The sequence below is a fragment of the Sebastes fasciatus genome, chromosome 2 (genome assembly GCF_043250625.1).
Source record: "Sebastes fasciatus isolate fSebFas1 chromosome 2, fSebFas1.pri, whole genome shotgun sequence".
NCBI lineage: Eukaryota > Metazoa > Chordata > Actinopteri > Perciformes > Sebastidae > Sebastes > Sebastes fasciatus.
In genome coordinates this window covers 3,703,488-3,723,118 of record NC_133796.1, presented here as the reverse complement: position 1 = coordinate 3,723,118, position 19,631 = coordinate 3,703,488, and the positions used below count along the sequence as shown (strand labels likewise).

At 41.9% G+C, this 19,631-nt stretch overlaps 1 protein-coding gene and 1 long non-coding RNA gene across 2 annotated transcripts in view; one reads left to right on the top strand and one right to left on the bottom strand.

Annotated features, from left to right (window-relative positions):
* The first annotated feature begins 475 nt into the window (after positions 1-475).
* Positions 476-17,688, top strand: jph3a (junctophilin 3a). Its single transcript, XM_074658657.1, has 5 exons — positions 476-1,863; positions 9,374-10,154; positions 10,601-10,725; positions 12,982-14,228; positions 15,419-17,688. Exons 1-5 carry the CDS (start codon positions 1,482-1,484, stop codon positions 15,497-15,499), a joined length of 2,616 nt encoding a protein of 871 aa, XP_074514758.1. The 5' UTR covers positions 476-1,481; the 3' UTR covers positions 15,500-17,688.
* The window catches only part of LOC141782433 (uncharacterized), a 53,925-nt gene continuing 51,334 nt past the window's right edge, over positions 17,041-19,631 (bottom strand). Inside the window, exon 2 of the long non-coding RNA XR_012597115.1 lies at positions 17,041-17,210. This is a non-coding gene — a long non-coding RNA (uncharacterized LOC141782433). The remainder of the gene's footprint in view (positions 17,211-19,631) is intronic.

Here is a 19,631-nt window from a genome sequence, read left to right as displayed (position 1 = left end):
CACTTATTGATTAGAAAAATATTTACCATGTGACCGCTGTGACAGTAAAGACGACTGTGTTGGGTGTCAGGTTGTGGTGAAGCTCCTGTATTAACTACACCGGCAGACAGACAGACGGTAGAAATGTATTTGTATGTTTAAAGGTCAGTCTGGGTCTAATAAAGTAAAGTGACAGATCCAGTCCATTGGCTTGCTTACAGTGAAAAAGACTAACAATTAGCTTTGGGAGAGAGTGGCACGGGATCAATGAGCTCACAAACGTCCAGTTATCAGGAAAACAGATTGCTGACTGACCAGATTTCCGTCTGGGAGGAGGAGGAGAGACTGAAATGAGGCTGGATAATTAGGAGAAGCAGGCTGTATCCCCAAAGGGAAAGAGCAGCGAGCTCCGTGCATGCAGCTATTCGCATCATCCCTCCGTCTCTATCTCTTTAAGAGCCCAGAGAAGGAGTGTGTGTTCAGTGTGTGTGAGTGTATGTGGGGGAGGGGTATTGGCTGGGGTGGAACAGTCCTGTAATGAGCAGATTTTAGAGAGAGAGAGGGAGAGAGAGAGGCCGAAAAACAAGAGAGGACAGATGACTTGGTGGAATTGGGATACAACAACAATCCAGATTTTTAGGCGAGCGCTGAAACGGATAGGACAAAGAGAAAAGGAGAGGAATAATTCATCTCTTCTTCTTCACATCCTCATCTCCAGGAGAGGCTCATCTTTACATCACAGCAGAGGAGGCAGAGGAGATATTCACTCTCCGTTATGTCTGTCGAGGTGTGTGTGCGAGGCTGAGGCTGTTTGGATGTGTGTCTCTGAGCCTTGTTTCCAGGCCATGCTATACAGAGCTCCAACTTCTCTCATTTTTTAATGGCGTACCAGAGCAGCAGCATCAGCATCCCCATCTCCTGTCTCCCCTCTCTGTGTGCCGGTGCGGCAGGGATGTGTGGATGCTGTAATGTCTGATTGAGCTGAGCTCGGTCGCTGCTGCTGCCGCCAGCCACCACCGCCGCCGCCGCCGCTCTGTGGGCCTCTGGGACTGCTGGAAAAGCCTAGGCCTCGCTTGTCTGGAGCGCCCCGCTGCACCGGCTGAGGCGACGGGCCGGCGAGCTCCCCGGCTGCGAGGCTGCGTGGAGCAGGAAGGTGGAGGAGGAAGTGGAGGAGGAGGAGGATGAGAAGCACTCTGAGCCTGCATGCCCATGGGAAGCAGCATGCACAGCAGCTGCGTTTGTCACTCCAGACCCGTCGCTGAGGCTTAGACTGCTTCTCCATCGTAAGGCGATGCTCTTCGGGCCACGTCCTGCCGCTTTTATAACCAGGAGCTGGTGTTTTGCATCCTAAACTAACAGGAGAGGGACGGTCGAGGCCCTGCACCTCCATGCTACCAGATTCAAACGAGGCCTCCTCCCTCTTTGCTCCTCCTGAGTGAAACCAGGCCCGTGTTTTTTCTGTTTCTTGACATTCTAAGGATTTGCCTAAACCTGTTTCATGCATGTCCACTGGAGGCAGGTTTGACTTTGATGACGGGGGGTCGTACTGCGGGGGGTGGGAGCAGGGTAAGGCCCATGGACGAGGGGTCTGCACGGGGCCCCAGGGTCAGGGCGAGTATGCGGGCGCCTGGAGCCACGGCTTCGAGGTCCTGGGCGTGTACACGTGGCCCAGCGGGAACAGCTACCAGGGCACCTGGGCGCAGGGCAAGCGGCATGGCATCGGGGTGGAGAGCAAGGGCCGCTGGGAGTACAGAGGGGAGTGGACGCAGGGGTTCAAAGGTCGCTACGGGCAGCTGGAGAGCACGGCGAGCGGCGCCCGGTACGAGGGGACGTGGAGCAACGGGCTGCAGGACGGATACGGCACTGAAACCTACTCTGATGGAGGTAAGGCGGCTGAAACTCATTTTCTTCAAAGGGAAGCTCACATGTCAGAACCACTTTGCCCTCCCCTTCATCTCCTCACAGACACCAGATCAGAGATCAGATTTAGTCCCGCTGGACTTCTCTGAATAAAACATCTCTACTCTCGTTCCACAAACTGATTTTCAGGGCTGCAAGTGGAGCGACATGCTAGCTTAGCCTGCTGCTAAAATCCACTGTAACACATCTCCGATGTAGGCTACATAAATAACATGTAGGTCACATCCACATGCTGGATTACTGAGCAGGCCTACCGGGCCCGTGCCCAGGGGCCTCAGGGTTTAGGGGGCCCATATTTTGTATAATATTTAGTATAATATCTGTGCAGAAGGGTGACAGTGTGGATCTGCTGTAGCAGGAAGGAAGCTTCAGGAAGCTTCATCTCCAGCATGAACTAAATATTCAGTATTATATCAAGTATATAAAGATCAGCTGCAGATTTTCCAACCAAAAGCACCTGAGAGTTTGACTCCACCTGCAGAATGTAATTGAAAGGGACACAAAACGACCACAAAGAGGCACAAAATGACTTCAAAGAGACGCAAAATGACTACAAGGAGATGCAAAATGACTTCAAAGAGACGCAAAATGACTACAAGGAGATGCAAAATGACTACAAAGAGATGCAAAATGACCACAAAGACACAAAATGACTACAAAGAGACAGAAGATGACTACAAAAGAGACGCAAAATGACTACAAAGAGACAAAAAGTGACTTCAAAGAGACGTAAAATAACTTCAAGGAGACACAAAATTACTACAAAGAGACAGAAGATGACTACAAGGAGACACAAAAGGACTGCAAAGAGACGTAAAATAACTACAAGGAGACACAAGATGACTGCAAAGAAACAAAATTACTACAAAGACACGCAAATTGGCAACAAGAGACACAAAACGACAAAACGGAGACGCAAGATGACCACAAAGAAACACAAAACGACTACAAAGAGACTCAAGATGATTAATGAGTAACAACGCAGCAGCGTCTCTTGCAGTCTGGGTGTCTTGCTCCAGTGTAGGAGGGGTTGGGGGCCTTGACATGTCGGTGTCCAGGGGCCCATTGCCTGATAATCCATCCATCCATCCATGTCCATATGAAGACATGAGGAGGTCTGGGGCCGACTGACCGTTCTTTATTATTATTAGATTATTATAAAACTGTGGATGTTGAAAGAGGACGCTTGTTTCTAATATTAGAAATTAAACCAAATCTCATCACTTCTTGTGTTTAGAGACGCAGATTTATAAAAACACACCTTCGCCCCTCTCCCCTCTGCATCACACCCTCTGTCGCCATGGTAACGCGAAGACAGCAGGTCAGCGTGTCACTAGAGACCAGCTCGCGGCTCCTCCGCTCCTCTCTGATTGGCTCTCTGCCTCCGTCAGTCTCATTTGTAAATCTAGGCCGTTTGATAAACCGATGCTGCCCGGCCCCGCACCGCCCGCCTCCCGAGCAAGGCGGCAGCGGGACCCGGATGATGGAAGCCAGGTCAATAAGTGATGCAGGTAGAATGAAAACACGGCGTGTGTGTGTGACTGTGTGTGTGTGTGTCGGTGCTGCATTGAAGGTGGAGGTTGTTTACCGGGAGGTGGAGGCTCCCAGCGTGAGCACCGAGGCTTACATCCTCATACCTGCTGTTTTAACACAAGACTGTAAGATATGAAACAAAGATGGTGAGGAGAGGAAACATAAAAAAAAGACTGCGTCACGCGACAGCTCTGCTCCTCTCTTCCGCTCACGTGGAAGACCGCCGACAGATGAATATAGCACGCACGAGCTGACACATTTTCCACAACCCAATAAATGTGCAGGACGCTGTTTTCCACTCACTCACTGACAGGTCTGTCAACACGGCAGGTGCTTATTAAAAAATAATAATAAAACCATATCAAAGGCCACATGCAGCCTCGTGCACCTGCAGACTCTTGAGTCCGGGTTTGGTTTCAGCACCACGGACAGCTCTGGATCAAGACTGAATCATGCTTTTAGTTCATCAGTTCAGTGTTTAGGAGCCTTAAAAAGCTTTAAAAGGGAAATAAATGCCAGTAAATAACATGATACTCAAAGGAAATAAGAGAAAATACATATTTAGTAAAAAAAAATACAGAGAATTACCTGGAAAAAAATGAATAATTTGAGGCTTCAGTTTGGTTCATGAGTATCCACAGGATTCATTTGTAAACAGCGTGTGCCCCAATTCCAGACTAATTATATACAATTTATATACTCATATGACAGGGAACATCAAGAAGTGATGCAATAGAAAGTAACTAAGTACATTTACTCAAGTACTGTACTTTAGTACAATTTTGAGGTACTTGTAGTTGAGTATTTCCATTTTAAACTACTTTATACTTCTGCTCCACTACATCTCAGACGGAAATTTTCTACTTTTTAGTCCACTACATTTATCCGATATAACTTTAGTTACTTTGCAGAGTTAGAGTATTTATACAAAATATAATTGCTTATTAAATTATGACGTATTATTATAGATTAAGCTAATTGAAAAAGTAATTGAAATTACCATCTTTACCAGCTGCAACATCTAAGTGATGAACACATTAATGCATCAATAATTATGATTCTGAATTCTGCAAAATTAGTACTTTTACTTTTGGTACTGTAAGTATATATTGACGCTAATACTTTTGTACTTGCTTAAAATTTTGAAAGTAAAAGATCTGAGTAGTTTTTCAAACCTCTGCTGGCAGACATCAATAAAACTAGATTTAAGGAAATCAATAAAACTTCACAAAGATAATAATAATGTTTAATCATCAACTTAGTTTCCAACGACAGCATACTCAAAAAACAAGCGTTATTTATTCTGCACACTGACTGTTTTGACTTTACTTAATTTAAAGGTAACACTACATACTACAATCAATGTATAGTATTGAGTACCGGACACAGCTACAGTATGTGACCTAGTTCCTGTCTACATACTAATTGTGTGTAGTTCTGTGTGTAGTGTGTATAGTGTGTATAGTGTGTACACTCAGCATGGATGGATTAACCCAGTGGGGGTCCAATAATATAAAGTGGAAGATTACATAATAATGATATGAATGCATCAATAATTATAATCCAATAGAGATTATTATTCTTATTCATTATTCTGAAATGGACCCTTCTGCATATTTAGTACCATTACTTTTGGTACTTCAAGTATAATTTGATGCTAATACTTTTGTACTTTTACTTAAGTAAAATTTGAAACACAGGACTTTTACTTCACAAGCTCAAGTAACAGCATCCTATATAATTACAGTACTACAGTACACATTGTTTATTATTCATATTTATTGAATTGGGACACAGCGATTGACTCATGTTCTAGATTTTGCGAAAATACAGAGAACAGCATGGAAAAAAGTAAAACCTCCATGTTTCTATGAGGATTTTATTTCAGCACCATGGACAGCTCCAACTCCACATTACGTATTAATACAACACAGTATCTGATAGTAAAAGTACTCCGTTTTCAGGGATAAGAACTCACTTTACTACTCTGAACTAACAGGAAATGATGCAAGACATGATGTCAACCAAAATGCTTATTTAGAAAGCTACTGCTGATAAACTTATCAAACAGAAACCAAAGTTTTTCCAAAGATTTGACTCTTAATTGTTTTCTTCTCACTGCACCTCCTCCCTTACTTGATCGTTTTCTTCTTCTAAACTATTCTGAGTTGTAAGATACTCGTCTGCATCTTGCGTGAAGAACAGCTCGCTATGAAACAAACAATAACACTGTTGTGTCGGTCATTTAGCAGCGTGATGGAGGAAACACCCAAACTTCTGTCATTTCCTAGAAAGTAATCACCGCGTTCAGAGCTGTAATTATGCCATTACGAAGCTGTGAGTGAGTTCCCTCCCACAGAACACAACGACCGTAAACATCAAGTAATGTCACTGACATTTAACCACATGTGCAGCATCATTACAAATCAGCAGGAGACGCCTCTCACCGTGACCTCGGTGCGGCGAAGCGCATGAAATATCTATCACTGAGGAACTACTGTATAGTAGAGAGGCTTCGTCACAATCAATCAGTTTGAGTTTAATTTGAAATGAAGTCGCGTGAGGATTCTTTCTAACAGATAGATATTTGCTTATTCTGATATTAATTTAATTTATAGCAAATAATGTCTGTTTTCTGTGCTGCTGCCATAATGCAAGCAAATGTTTTAGGGCTGCCAATCAATCAAAATATTTAATCAAAATTAATCACATGATTGTCCATAGTATTTAATACTCTTATCAACATGGGAGTGGACAAATATGCTGCTTTATGCAAACGTATATATATATTTATTATTGGAAATCAATTAACAACATAAAACAATGACAGATATTGTCCAGAAACCCTCACAGGTACTGCATTTAGCATAAAACAATATGCTCAAATCATAACATGGCAAACTGCAGCCCAACAGGCAACAACAGCTGTCAGTGTGTCAGTGTGCTGACTTAACTATGACCCGCCCCAAACTGCATGTGATTATCATAAAGTGGGCATGTCTGTAAAGGGGAGACTCGTGGGTACCCATAGAACCCATTTACATTCACACATCTTGAGGTCAGAGGTCAAGGGACCCCTTTGAAAATGGACATGACAGTTTTTCCTCGCCAAAATTGAGTGTAAGATTGGAGCGTTATTTAGCCTCCTTCCCGACGAGCTAGTATGACATGGTTGGTACCAATGGATTCATTATGTTTTCTAGTTTCATATGATGCAAGTATCTTCAGTCTAGCAACCTCCAAAAGATTGTTTCCGTTAATGCGTTAAAGAAATTAGTGGCGTTAAAATGAATTTGCGTTATCGCGTCATTATCTGTTTTCAAACCAGTATAACATTAATATCTTCTATGTGAACTTATAACATATAATGTCTGTTTTCTGGACCGCTGTCATATTTCAGACTCATTTTTAAATGATAAAACAAAACACTCGTAGTGACAAATGCAACGGAGAAATATAAGCCAACTGCAGTTTCCCTCGACGGTGGGTTTTAGCATCTTTTAGCTCATTGTTTTGGTTTTACAGCCCATTTATTGTTTCGGAGGTTAAATAACGCTCCAAACTTACCCTAAACTTTAGCGAAGAAAAACTGTCATGGCCATCTTCAAAGGGCTCCCTTGACCTCTGACCTCCAGTTCTATGGGTACCCACGAGTCTCCCCTTTACAGACATGTCCACTTTATGATAATCACATGCAGTTTGGGGCAAGTCATAGTCAAGTCAGCACACTGACACACTGACAGCTGTTGTTGCCTGTTGGGCTGCAGTTTGACATGTTATGATTTCAGCATATTGTTTTATGCTAAATGCAGTACCTGTGAGGGTTTCTGGACAATATCTGTTATTGTTTTGTGTTGTTAATTGATTTCTAATAATAAATATATACATATATTTGCATTAAAAGCAGCATATTTGTCCACTCCCATGTTGATAAGAGTATTAAATACTTGACAAATCTCCCTTTAAGGTACATTTTGAACAGATAAAAAATTGCACTTTTCAAACGAAAACACCAAAACCTTCTGTAGTTTCAGCTCCTCAGAGGTGGGACTCTGCTGCTTTTCTCTGTTGATATCTTTGTAAACTGAATATTGTTGAGTTTTGGACTGTGGGTCACTATTTTCTGACATTTTAGAGACAATTCATTGAGAAAATAATCGTTAGACGGAGCCCTAGTTTTGATCGATTACTTTTTAACTCTGGTTCAGTCGTATCAGGATCTCCTGAGGCTGACCCCAGGTTGCATGAAGGAAGTATAGACAGCTGTTAAAATAACTTTCATGACAGAAAGCTCTCTCAGCTTCGTCAGCGGGAGCTGCTGCTGCTGCTGTCGAGCGCTCCTGTAAATGAAACTGACGGGTGAACAGGAGGCTGTTGAGTTTCCTGCCCATAAATACGAAGCTGTGGATCTGCTTCACCTCTCGTTCTGAGCCCCTCTGAGGTTTTAAGGAGAGGAGCTGGAGGGTGTAAGATGTTGACCTCTCCTTGAAGCAGACCTGCTTTGTTTTTAAGTTTCTCCGAGGAGCTCTCCTCCTTCCAGGAGGTCTGGTTGTCGATTGACGTTTATGTTTTCGTTGGTGTAGATGGAGAGGAGGAAGATGGGGGAGAGGATGTGAGATGTGGGAAACTCTGTGGTTTAAACTAAGTTGATATTGAAATATCTATTTTTTATAAAGATATCAGATTCACTGAATAAATCCTAGCTCTTGGTCAGTTTTTAGAAAGTGCTTTCCTGCAGTCTAGGAAATGCCAGATATCTGGTGTTATTCTGGGTTTATTTGGTTCTCTTTCACAGCTTTAATGTTGAGCCAACAAGCCTTCGTTTGGCAGTGAATTATTTTACTCCTGGTGTCGAGTAACAACCACAGAAACCTTCACACACACACAAGAAGGATGAATGCAGAAATGGTCTATCTGTTGCCTTTCACAGTACATCTACCTTACACTATGGGAGATTATATATATATATTAACTGTATCAAGACATTGTTGGTGCTTTTACGTTGATTAGTACTTTTTAGTACTTTTTGATCGACCATTTTAGTTCAGACAGAAATATCTCAACAACTATCAGATGGATTGCCATAAGATTTTGTGAAAACAATCCCCAGAAGATGAATCCTGTTGACTGAAATTCACAGTTTTTAGTAAGCTACTACAACTACAACTAGACTGCATGAAATTTGGTTCAGCCATTCAAAACTAGAGAATGTTTTGCAGGTATTTGGTCATAAACCAAAGTATTGGATGAATTAATATTTTGATGATGGCGCTAGATGAAAAGTCAGAGGATCACCAAAGTGATTACAGTTCATCCTGAGGGGAACATGAATGTCTGAACCAAATTTCATGACAATCCTATTAATAGTTGTTGAGATATTTCACTCAATACTACAAATGTCAACCTCATAGTGAAGCTAGAGGAAAAGTCAAAGGATCCCCAAAGTCAATAGGATTCATCCTCTTGGGACCATGAATTTGGTACAAAATTTCATGGCAATCCATCCAATAGTAGTCCAGGAAAAGTAGGAGAAGTCAAAGGATCACTAAATTACGACACATCCTCTGACTTTGGTGGATTTTGAGACATTTTACATAACAAGTAAAACCGTTGATGTGATGTTGGCGCTGGAGAAAAGGTCAGGGAACCAACAAACTCATTAGGATTCATCTTCTGAGAACCATGAATGTTGGTACAAAGTTTTGTCTGTATGAGTTTTGTGACGATCCATTTGGTGGATGTTGAGATATTTTACACAGCAAATTGACTTGTTGTTAATGCTGGAGAAAAGACCAGGGAACCACCAAACTCGTTAGGATTCGTCTTCTGGGGACCATGAATGTCTGCAAAAAGTTTCATGGCAATCCATCCAATAATTGTTGAGATATTTCAGTCTGAGGACATAACTCTGACCGTCACTGTGTCTCTGTTTGTCTCTTAGGGACCTACCAAGGCCAGTGGCTGGGCGGGATGCGTCATGGCTATGGCGTGCGGCAGAGTGTACCGTACGGCATGGCGGCCATCATCCTCTTCCCTCTTCGAACATCCATAAACTCCCTCCGCTCCGAGCACAGCCACGGCCCTGCGGCTGTGCTGGAGGACGGCACTGCCACCACGCCCACGGACGGGGTGGTGGCCGGGCTGGCAGGGAGCCCTGTGGGCCGGGGCGGGTTCGCTCTAACGGCCCCGAGCGAAGCCGAGCGCCAGAGGAAGAGGAAAGGTCGTTTCCGGCAGTCCATCCTGAGCGGCCTGAAGCTGCGGCGCTCCGAGTCCAAAAGCTCGCTGGCCAGTCAGCTCAGCAAGCAGAGCTCCTTCTGCAGCGAGGCCGGTATGAGCACCGTCAGTTCTGCCGCGTCCGACATCCACTCCAACGCCAGCGAAAGCGAACAGGGTGCCCCCGTGGACGCCACCGTCACTGAGATGTACGCTGGAGAGTGGCGGAGCGACCAGAGGGCCGGCTGGGGTACGAGCCGGCGCTCGGACGGCCTGCATTATGAAGGCGAATGGTCGGGGAACAAGAGGCACGGATACGGATGCACTACCTTCCCTGACGGCACCAAGGAGGAAGGGAAGTACAAGCAGAACGCGTTGGTGAGCGGAAAACGCAAGAACCTGATCCCACTTAGGGCCAGTAAGATCAGGGAGAAGGTAGACCGGGCCGTGGAGGCGGCGGAGAAGGCTGCAGACATCTCCAAGCAGAAAGCAGAGATCGCCATGTCAAGGTAACATCTTCACGTCTCAACAGCAGAAGAAGTACTCAGATCCTTTACTGAAGTAAAAGCACTAATACCACATTATGAATATTACAATTGACGGAAAAAATCTCAAAACATATTTCTTCGTAGGGATGCACCGATACCACTTACAAGTACAAGTACTTACATTTGGGTACTCGCCGATAACGAGTACCGATACGAGTACTTCTCTGTGCCAAAAGACCCTCGTTAACAGCCAGCTGGACGGTGTGAGCGAGTACAGGTACATGAGCACAGTATCGGACCCGATACCGGATACTGGTATCGGTATCGGTGCATCCCTATTTCTTAGATGTGATTTTATGAAGGTAAAGCAGAGAGAATATAATGTCCTAAATGAGCTCAAACGATGCAGAACTTCATAAACGTCGATAACACGTCTATACTGTACTGTTTCCTCCCGTCCTGTTCAGGATGAGCCACGCTCGTGGGAAGGCGGAAGCAGCTGAAGGCGTGGCGCAGAAGGCCACGGAAGAGTGTCGACTGGCCCGGATCGCTGCCAAAGAGCTCTCTCCCTCCTTCCACATCTACGGGAACGGTGAGTGGACGACACAACGCACAAGTGTGTCCAGTGTTAATTCACACATGCTGCTCTGAATATCTCCGTTATTTCACTCATATGCTTGCGATGCAGAATTACATTAAGATTTTTGCGCATTTAATGGATTCTAAATTGCCTTATTCTTGTGTCAGCAGACAGATTAATTTATATTATACAGAGATAATTTACCACTGATGTGATTTGATCCATTTCGAGAATTATTTAACAACTGTATAGACTGTATATAAAGATGGCCGACAGGAGAGCTCCCCAAAAGTGAAGCCAAAACATCTCCATCGCCCCCTGGTGGCTGGCTGCAGGATAGGTCATAAATCCCGCCTCCTCCATGTTAGCAGATGGAACATGAGCCAAACTAAAAAGTCCTAAAGATGGTTTCTTTCATTTTAGGTAGTTCTTATCACGCTGATGTTTGTGCAAGTGTTCACTATTGGTTTTGGCGGGTGACCTCGATACCGCGGCTCCACCACCAGATCACTACCGCGCAGACTCTGGTTCCAAATGACTTCAAAATCTCAAGATGGCAGCTCCCGTATCTGGGATATTTTGGCTTCACTTCTGTACATTGGGAGGAAGTGGAGACGTATCGTCCATCTTTATATACACAGTCTACAGCCAACACTAGTGCTGGTGTATTTAGTGTGAAATTACTGGATATTAAAATATGGATTTGCTGATAATATACTGGTAATTTAATATCACCGTAACGATTGGTCAATTAATCGATTAGTTGACCAACAGAAAAATAATTTAGTGATTTAGTTTAGGTTTAGAGTTAGTAGTAGTAATTAGGGCTGCAACTAATGGTTATTTACATTTGTTTGTCAATTAATTGTTTCATTGATAAAAATATCATAAAATTGTTTTTAGCCAAATAACTAGAGCTAAAAAAGATCAACAGGATCTTCATCTGCAACTATTCTGATAATCAATTAATCGTTGAAGTAATTTTTCAAGCCAAAAAGGTCAAATATTTTCTGGTTCCGGCTTTTCAAATGTGAGAATTTGATGCTTTTATTTGTCCTATGTGACAGTGAACTGAATATCTTCTGGGGTTTGAACTGTTGGCAGAATAAAACAAACAATCTGAATACATCTCCTTATAACAGGCATTTTTGATAATGAAAATAATTGTTAGTTTTACCCCCGTTGACCTCTTCAACAGTAGAGTAACTTGTAGGTTACATTAAACCCTTAAATGTAAATCCATTTTCCAATTAAAGTTATTTAAAAAATAACTGAGTTAAATTAAAATTAAAATGTGCTCAATTTGCTGTTTTACACAGCAAACAAGTCCATGAATAATCTAAACTTAAAACTTATTGTTCATCATCAACAGATGTGGCAAAACATCAGTTTAATCATAATGATACTAAAATAATAATAATAATAATAATAATATAATAATAATAATAACAATTATAATAATAATGAGTGTGGTGGATTTTAACCTGTAAAGTTTGAATGTAAAGCTGCATTAACAGATTTTTTTATTATTTCCCACATTTGATTCATTAATATAAAAATATTGATTAGTGCAGCTTTAATTTTATCCACCATTATAGTGGTTAAGCACGTTTACTTTACCGTTCAGCTAAAATATGTGAAAATAAACAATCTAAATGATACAGTATAACTCTTTCCTTTACAGAGGTTATTGCTTTATATTATCACAATAATGTTTGTGTTGAAATATGATTGTCAAACGACACAGTATTATTTTTTCTTTTGGCTTCTTCTTCTTCTCTTTTATTCGGTTTTATTGCCAAATTTCTCTCCACTTTTATGTCGCTTCATTTCCCCTCCAGAGACCCGCGTTGTAACAATTAGTCATGAGTCGTGACTAAATTATGGAAACGATGGACTCGCACTCATTGTCCTCATTTAAAATTGACATAAAAAGTACCTGGATTTATTAAAACATATGTCGGAATATGAGGATTTACAGCCGGCTCAGTGTTTATGTTCATATGTTGATCTCATAATAAACTACAGAGGATTTAAAGCCGCTGAGAATTCAGACTAAATCAAAGTGTATTCACTTAGTTAATCCTCTCTAAGCCAACAGTGACTGAAAGCACCAGATCCAGTTTGAATGCAGCTTTTCTCTCCTTTTGTTACCCGTGCTGCTGCTGAACACACACACACACACACACACACACACAACACACACACAAACAAGGTGGATCGGTGCCAAATCACCTCACTGGTGTTGTTCTCCGACTGTTTTCGTAGGGCTCGAATGTCAGAGGCCCAAGCACCAGGACGCCAAGGACAAAGACCATGAGGTGATCTCCACGGGAACAGACAGTCCGGAGCTGTGCACGCCGGACACCACGCCGCCTGTGATAACACCTGATCTCAGCCCCGTTCTGAGCGTGCCCGCCTCGCCCCCCCACAGCCCGCCCAAGCACGGCCATCGCCCCAGAAATGCTTGCTTCATGCGCCAGAGCGCCGTGGACGATCACGGCGGGGCCGAGATCCAGGTGCTGGTGGAAGGGCGGGGCGTGGATCTGCCGAGGGGCGGGGCAGCTAACAATTGGACCGACGACATGTATCCGGACCGCGGGGGCAGCAGCCGCTCCACCACGCCCTCCCTTCTGGAGGAGCAGGAGGGCCAAATTAACGGCCACGAGCAAGCCCCTCTGTCCAACCACAAACCGCGGGAGAAATCCTCGTCCAATCACAAGTCGCACGCCTCCTCCTACCGAGCGTGGGAGCACTCCCTGTCCAACCAAAAGCCCTCCAAGCAAGCCTCTTCCAATCACAAGTCGAGGGAGTACTCGTCCTCCAATCACAAAACATGGGATCATTCTTCCACCAATCACAAGGCCTGCGAGCACGCCTCTTCCAACTACAAGCCGCAGGTGCACATTTTATCCAATCACAAGGCCTTGGAACATAACATGTCCAATCACAAGACTTCTGAGCATGCTTCTTCCAATCACAAGTCCCAAGATTATATCTCCTCCAATCACAATGCAAAGGACCACGTCTCTTCTAGTTACAACCCTCGAGAGCATGTCTACTCCAACCACCATCCAAAGCAGCACAACCCGTCCAACCACAAGCTTCACGAGCATGCTGTAATCGACCAAAGGCTCGACGGCCTCACCGGGGGCTGGACTGCTGAGAGCACCCTTAGGTGGAGTCCGGCCCACTCGCGCCTCACGGAGCAGGACGAGGAGCGGATGAATGACTATACGGTCGACATGAGGCTTCAGTGTCCGGACGCGCAGACGTCTCCTCGGGGGCTGGGCCCGGAGTCCCCGGCCCCCAAAAACAACAGGCTGCGGTCCCGAGGGCTTCGGCCGGTCAGAGAGGGATCCATGGACTCTGTACAGATGCTGGACAACCTGAATGTGGGGGCAGAGCTGGAGGAGTGGCCGCTGCACAGGGACCTCACCCTCTCCCCACCCCTCAAGTCTCAGCCCATCACTCTGGAGCAGGACGGAGAGCATCTCACCCTCAAATCAAACTCAGTGAGTCAGCACACTTACATACTGTTAGTACAGATCCACAGTTTCCCTTCAATGGCCAAGGGTTAATTATAACTGAATCATCAAAGGAATCATTTTATTTTAATTTATATATTGTTGGATAGGTTAATCTGTAGCACAGTATCTTATTTTATAAACTGATCACATGTTTTATTTGTAAAATCTTAATCTGTAAAGTACAGCTCTCAGAAAATGTAGTGAAGTAAAAACGTATAATATTTCTCTCGGTGGAGTAGAAGTATAAAATAGTATAAAATTGAAATACTCAAGTAAAGTACAAGTACCTCAAAATTGTACTTAAGTACAGTACTTGAGTAATTGTACTTTCCACCACTGGACAGCTGTAAATTAAGTTGAGGTGCAGAACTAAAAGTACATTATCAAAATAACATGTTAGTCTGTAAGGTTATTTGTCAACACAGAAAAAAAAAAATGAATCTATAGCAAGTATTAAGGTAATTATTACAACCAATACTTGATCACGATTGAACTGCCTTTTATTCTAATATGGTTTTAATCAGTTGTAACTGTGCAGTTTTTGTTTGTGTATGAAATTCCATCCTAACATTTACGCTAAAACAGTATGTGAGATATTTTAGTGCGTCTGAAACCTTAGTGTGAAACCAATAGTACACAAATTGCATACTATTTCCGGTGAAATATTACAGTATGCAACACTGGACACTACAGCGGCATAAATATCCCACAATGCAATGTGGCAGTGACGACAACGTTCATAACAGATGTTGACGGACGGCTCTGTAACAACAATAACGCTCCAGTTTAACTGTATAAGTATAAGATTTCACTTTGCTGGGGGTAATATAGTTTTTTAATTAATTCAGACTTTGATTCTCACAAATCATCGTTTGGTCACATGAGGTTGACACGGGTCACCATGGTTACACGTCTACAACTGGCAAGTAGTCTCTCAGGAAATGACATGGTAATGACTGTTCAGTGCGTCCGGAGAGATCCCTTCTGCTGTTTATTCACACAATAGTATGTTGAACAATAGTACACAAATTGAGTATATAGTGCATAGTATGAGAGTTCAGATGTATCATTTGTCTGTTTTCTATTTTCCAGCCTTCAGTTGAGTTTTTCTTTAATCTGTTTCTATTGAGAGAATTTGTGCATTAACTGAATTTCTTCTCCTCTCTGTCTTTCAGGGCTCCAGCTCTATTCTGGTGGTTATGGTCATTTTACTCAATATTGGAGTAGCCATTCTTTTCATTCACTTCTTTATTTAAGCTTATACAGGTATGATCTACTAAGACTTATTGATAACTACGGTATATTATATTATTACGTACTGAGACGGACATTCTGCCTATCGGACTGGAGCCCGCAGCCCGAGCGACGGACACACAGCAGAGCCTTTCTATTGTTGGTCTTTTCACCTCCGTTGAAGCCCGTTTCAGTTTCTACGAAAGCCCGTTTCCTTTTCAGAAAAATGCTTACTTTGAGCTTGCAAACCATAGAAAAAGAAAGTAAGAAAGTAAGTGCAGCTTTAAACTAGCGAGGTGTATATCGGGACACACGTGCATGGGTGTCCATCAGCTATGGACTGGAGATGGCACAGGCAGTTTTGCCCATTTTTCCATCACTTCTATAAGAATATAGCAACCCTTGTTTCCTGGTTATCATGAGAAACATGCTAACCAAGAGCACACACTCCATCCTGATCCCCTTTTGCCTTTTAACCCGCCCCCCCCTCTGTCGGCACCCCCCTCCCCCCCCATCCACCAGTCTCTATTCGCACTATGCGCTACATACAGAACTATGCTGCAAGAGTAGATCCATTTTAAAGGGCTCCGTCATTCTTCTTTTCTTTATTCCACTATGAACACACACAACCATTGCATGAGGCTGTGTGGGGTTTTAAAAAGTGCATTTTCTATCCCTTTAACATCACTGTTCTGTCCTCATTTGTACGCACTCCATCCTGGTTGTCACTTCCTGTCGGCAGAGATTTGGGGAAAAAAAAAAATCAGCCGCCACAATCAAAAATCACCGAATCTGACTGAGATTCATCAGCGACCAACACACACGAGTCTAAACCTCGAGGAACTTCCTGACTTTATTGTTAAGTGAAACACATTCGCACGCAACAAAAAAAAAGAAAAAAGATGAACATACACATTGAACTGCTGACATACTGAGGAGGGTTGCCCCTTTGTACAGCCTTGAGACTGTTATGTTATAACCACTAATTCTACTATATATGTGTATGTGTCATTATTATTCAAGTTTGTTACTTTTTTGCAGTTTGCAAGACAGAGAGAATGCTGAGTGCCTCGTATTTATTCATTTTCCGTCTCAAAACTTTATTTATAAAAAACCCCGACCCAAGATAATAGAGGCGAAGTCCTGCCTCTTCCGTTGGACCACCATGTGACATTATTTCAGAAAAAATATGAACGGTAGTCAACGGAGAGAGATAAATATCTTTTTGATCCCGTTTGAATCGCGCCATGAATCACACATGTGATGTTTGTCAATTTAAAACATAATCCACGTTCACGTCACCAACACTAGCCAGCTGGCTAACTTAGCTATGTTCCACGCACAGATGAACCGTTATCTGATCACAGACATCGTAGCTTCAGAGAGAGAGACGTCACTACCACACTTTTGGGTGGGTCGTCTATCTAATTACGTATTTTCACAGTCTGATACTTCAACAGTTTTACAACAAACTGAGACTTTCCTGACTTGCAAAATTATGTTTTAAATTGACAAACATCATATGTGTGATTCATCGTGCAATTCAAACAGGATCAACAAATGATTTGTCTCTCTCCGTTGACTACCGTTCATATTTTTTCTGACATAAAGTCCCATGGAGTCCACCAGAAGGGGCGAGACTTTGTCTCTCTGTTAAACACCCAGGCTAAGAGGAGACAAATAACCTTCAACATTAAGAAAGGTGACCCCTAACACACACACACACACACACACCTCCCTTTCACCCTGAAATGGCATGCACTGTTTTGTCTCTCTCCCATCCCCCTTTTGGACCAGTCAAAAAGGGAAAAATGGGGTTTCTACGGTGTCATTTCCAGACACTTTTTGGGCCGGATGAGATTTTTTTCAGCATGTTTGTTCAGCCTGCTCAATCTGGTGTCAGTTTGTGAGTTTCTCCCTCTCGTCTCTCTTTTAATCCAGCAAACACAAGGCTACGTGAGACTATGGAGAGCAGTGTGTAAAATAAACGCTAGCTTTTAAAAACTCTCAGTGGATTAACCGAAACGTCCAGAGTTTAAATGAATGATATTTAAAAAGAAACTCTCTGCTACTGTATGTTTTATACTTCGCACCCAGTGGCATCATCATGTTGTGACATCATTGCATGCCCGAGCATGCTCTTTCTTACTCTTTGGTTTATGAGGTTGTTTCGAAGTTAATGTGGAGAAAATAATGAAATGTTTGAAATTAATGAGTTTGGTGTGGTTTATTACTGCCGTCTCGACCGTTCAGTTCAGAGCCATGAAGGTGGTGAAGAACATTACAGAAGAACACATGAATAACAGCAAGGATTTATGGTTATATTAAATTTTATATGAGTTTTGACTTTTAATTTAATTTTCTGGATACACCAAAAACCATGAGTTGTTTTTTTTTATTATCTATAAACAGTTTCTCACTTGATTTTGCAGAAAATGTACTATATCACAATATATGTCATTATCATAATATAACATTACATACACTGTGAGAGAGGATTTTATCTGTATCGCACACAACAAACATCTCTGAAGGCAATATGCAGAATTTTCCAGTGATTAATACCACGGTTATTCAAGATTACAAACAGACCTACAAATACCTTCAATTTAATTTAATTATTATTAGTGCATGATTGTCTATAGTTAATTGCTATTAATCACAAATTAATCGCACATTTTTATCTGTTCAAAATGTACCTTAAAGGGAGATTTGTCAAGTATTTAATACTCTTATCAACATGGGAGTGGACAAATATGCTGCTTTATGCAAATGTATGTATATATTTATTATTGTAAATCAATTAACAACACAAAACTAACCACAATTATTTTTACTATAATACAGCATATTTAGAAAGTTTTCAAAGTCCCACAAATACTCACAAAATTAGCAACATAACTATTTTATTTTAAAATGCAGAAATGATTAAAATCCAGTGATGCTCTGATAAACCTTCTGTGGGACGTTTTACTTAATTTGATAGATGTTTAAAATCCATGTGCTGTGTAAGATTTTTAGTCTAAAATGAGAAGTATAGCATTTTGTGTTTTTAAAGTAAGGCTGTCAATCATTAATATATTTAATTGTGATTAATCGCATATTAATCGCACATTTTTTATCTGTTCAAAATGTACCTTAATGGAAGATTTTTTAGTATTTAATACTCTTATCATCATGGGAGTGGGCAAATATGCTGCTTTATACAAATGTATGTATATATATATTTATTATTGGAAATCAACTAACAACACAAAACAATGACAGATATTGTCCAGAAACCCTCACAGGTACTGCATTTAGCATAAAACAATATGCTCCAATCATAACATGCAAACTGCAGCCCAACAGGCAACAACAGCTGTCAGTGTGTCAGTGTGCTGACTTGACTATGACTTGCCCCAAACTGCATGTGATCATCATAAAGTGGGCATGTCTGTAAAGGGGAGACTCGTGGGTACCCATAGAACCCATTTACATTCACACATCTGGAGGGTCAGAGGTCAAGGGACCCCTTTGAAAATGGACATGACACATTTAACACTACACGAGGTAAGTGAAGGAAGCACGTTCACATTAATCACAACACTGATATTTGATATTCTGATCTTGTTTATATATCTGATATTGTTTACAATACAGCCACAACCCACCTGATTCAACTGTTACCGGGTCATTAAATAGGTGTTATTTGTCACTATAAGCACCATAGATGTGGGTCAATAGGGGCCTACTGCCTTGTAAAAGTGAAAGCATCGTGTTTATTTGATTTGGAAACATCTTATAGTATAAAATCTACTGAGACTTCTTCTTGGTTATATGCAGGGGATTTAATATGAGTTCTGTAACATATGAAATGTCTGATGAAACAAGCCTTACACTTTGTCAAACTATTCTTAATCCATTCAAATAGTATTAACAAACATTTTTTTTTTTAAATCTTGCTACTTTCATTCCACTTACATGTGTGTGACTGTTGAATATATGATAACAAATATTTAAAATACTACATTACAAGTAAAAGTTCTGCTCCTAAATATTATCAGCTAAAGGTTTGTGAAGTATGAAAAGTAGAAATACCTATTATGCAGAAAAATAGGCCCACCCCCCTGTGAGTGAAATATTACTTTATATTACAATATTAGATGATTATTA

Bases quoted from the DNA above. Each gene is read 5' to 3' on its own strand.
- jph3a (XM_074658657.1), top strand. From the start codon at position 1,482: ATGTCCACTGGAGGCAGGTTTGACTTTGATGACGGGGGGTCGTACTGC. The intron at 10,155-10,600 runs GTAACATCTTCA...CGTCCTGTTCAG, and splicing joins GCAGAGATCGCCATGTCAAG to GATGAGCCACGCTCGTGGGA. The intron at 14,229-15,418 runs GTGAGTCAGCAC...TCTGTCTTTCAG, and splicing joins TCACCCTCAAATCAAACTCA to GGCTCCAGCTCTATTCTGGT.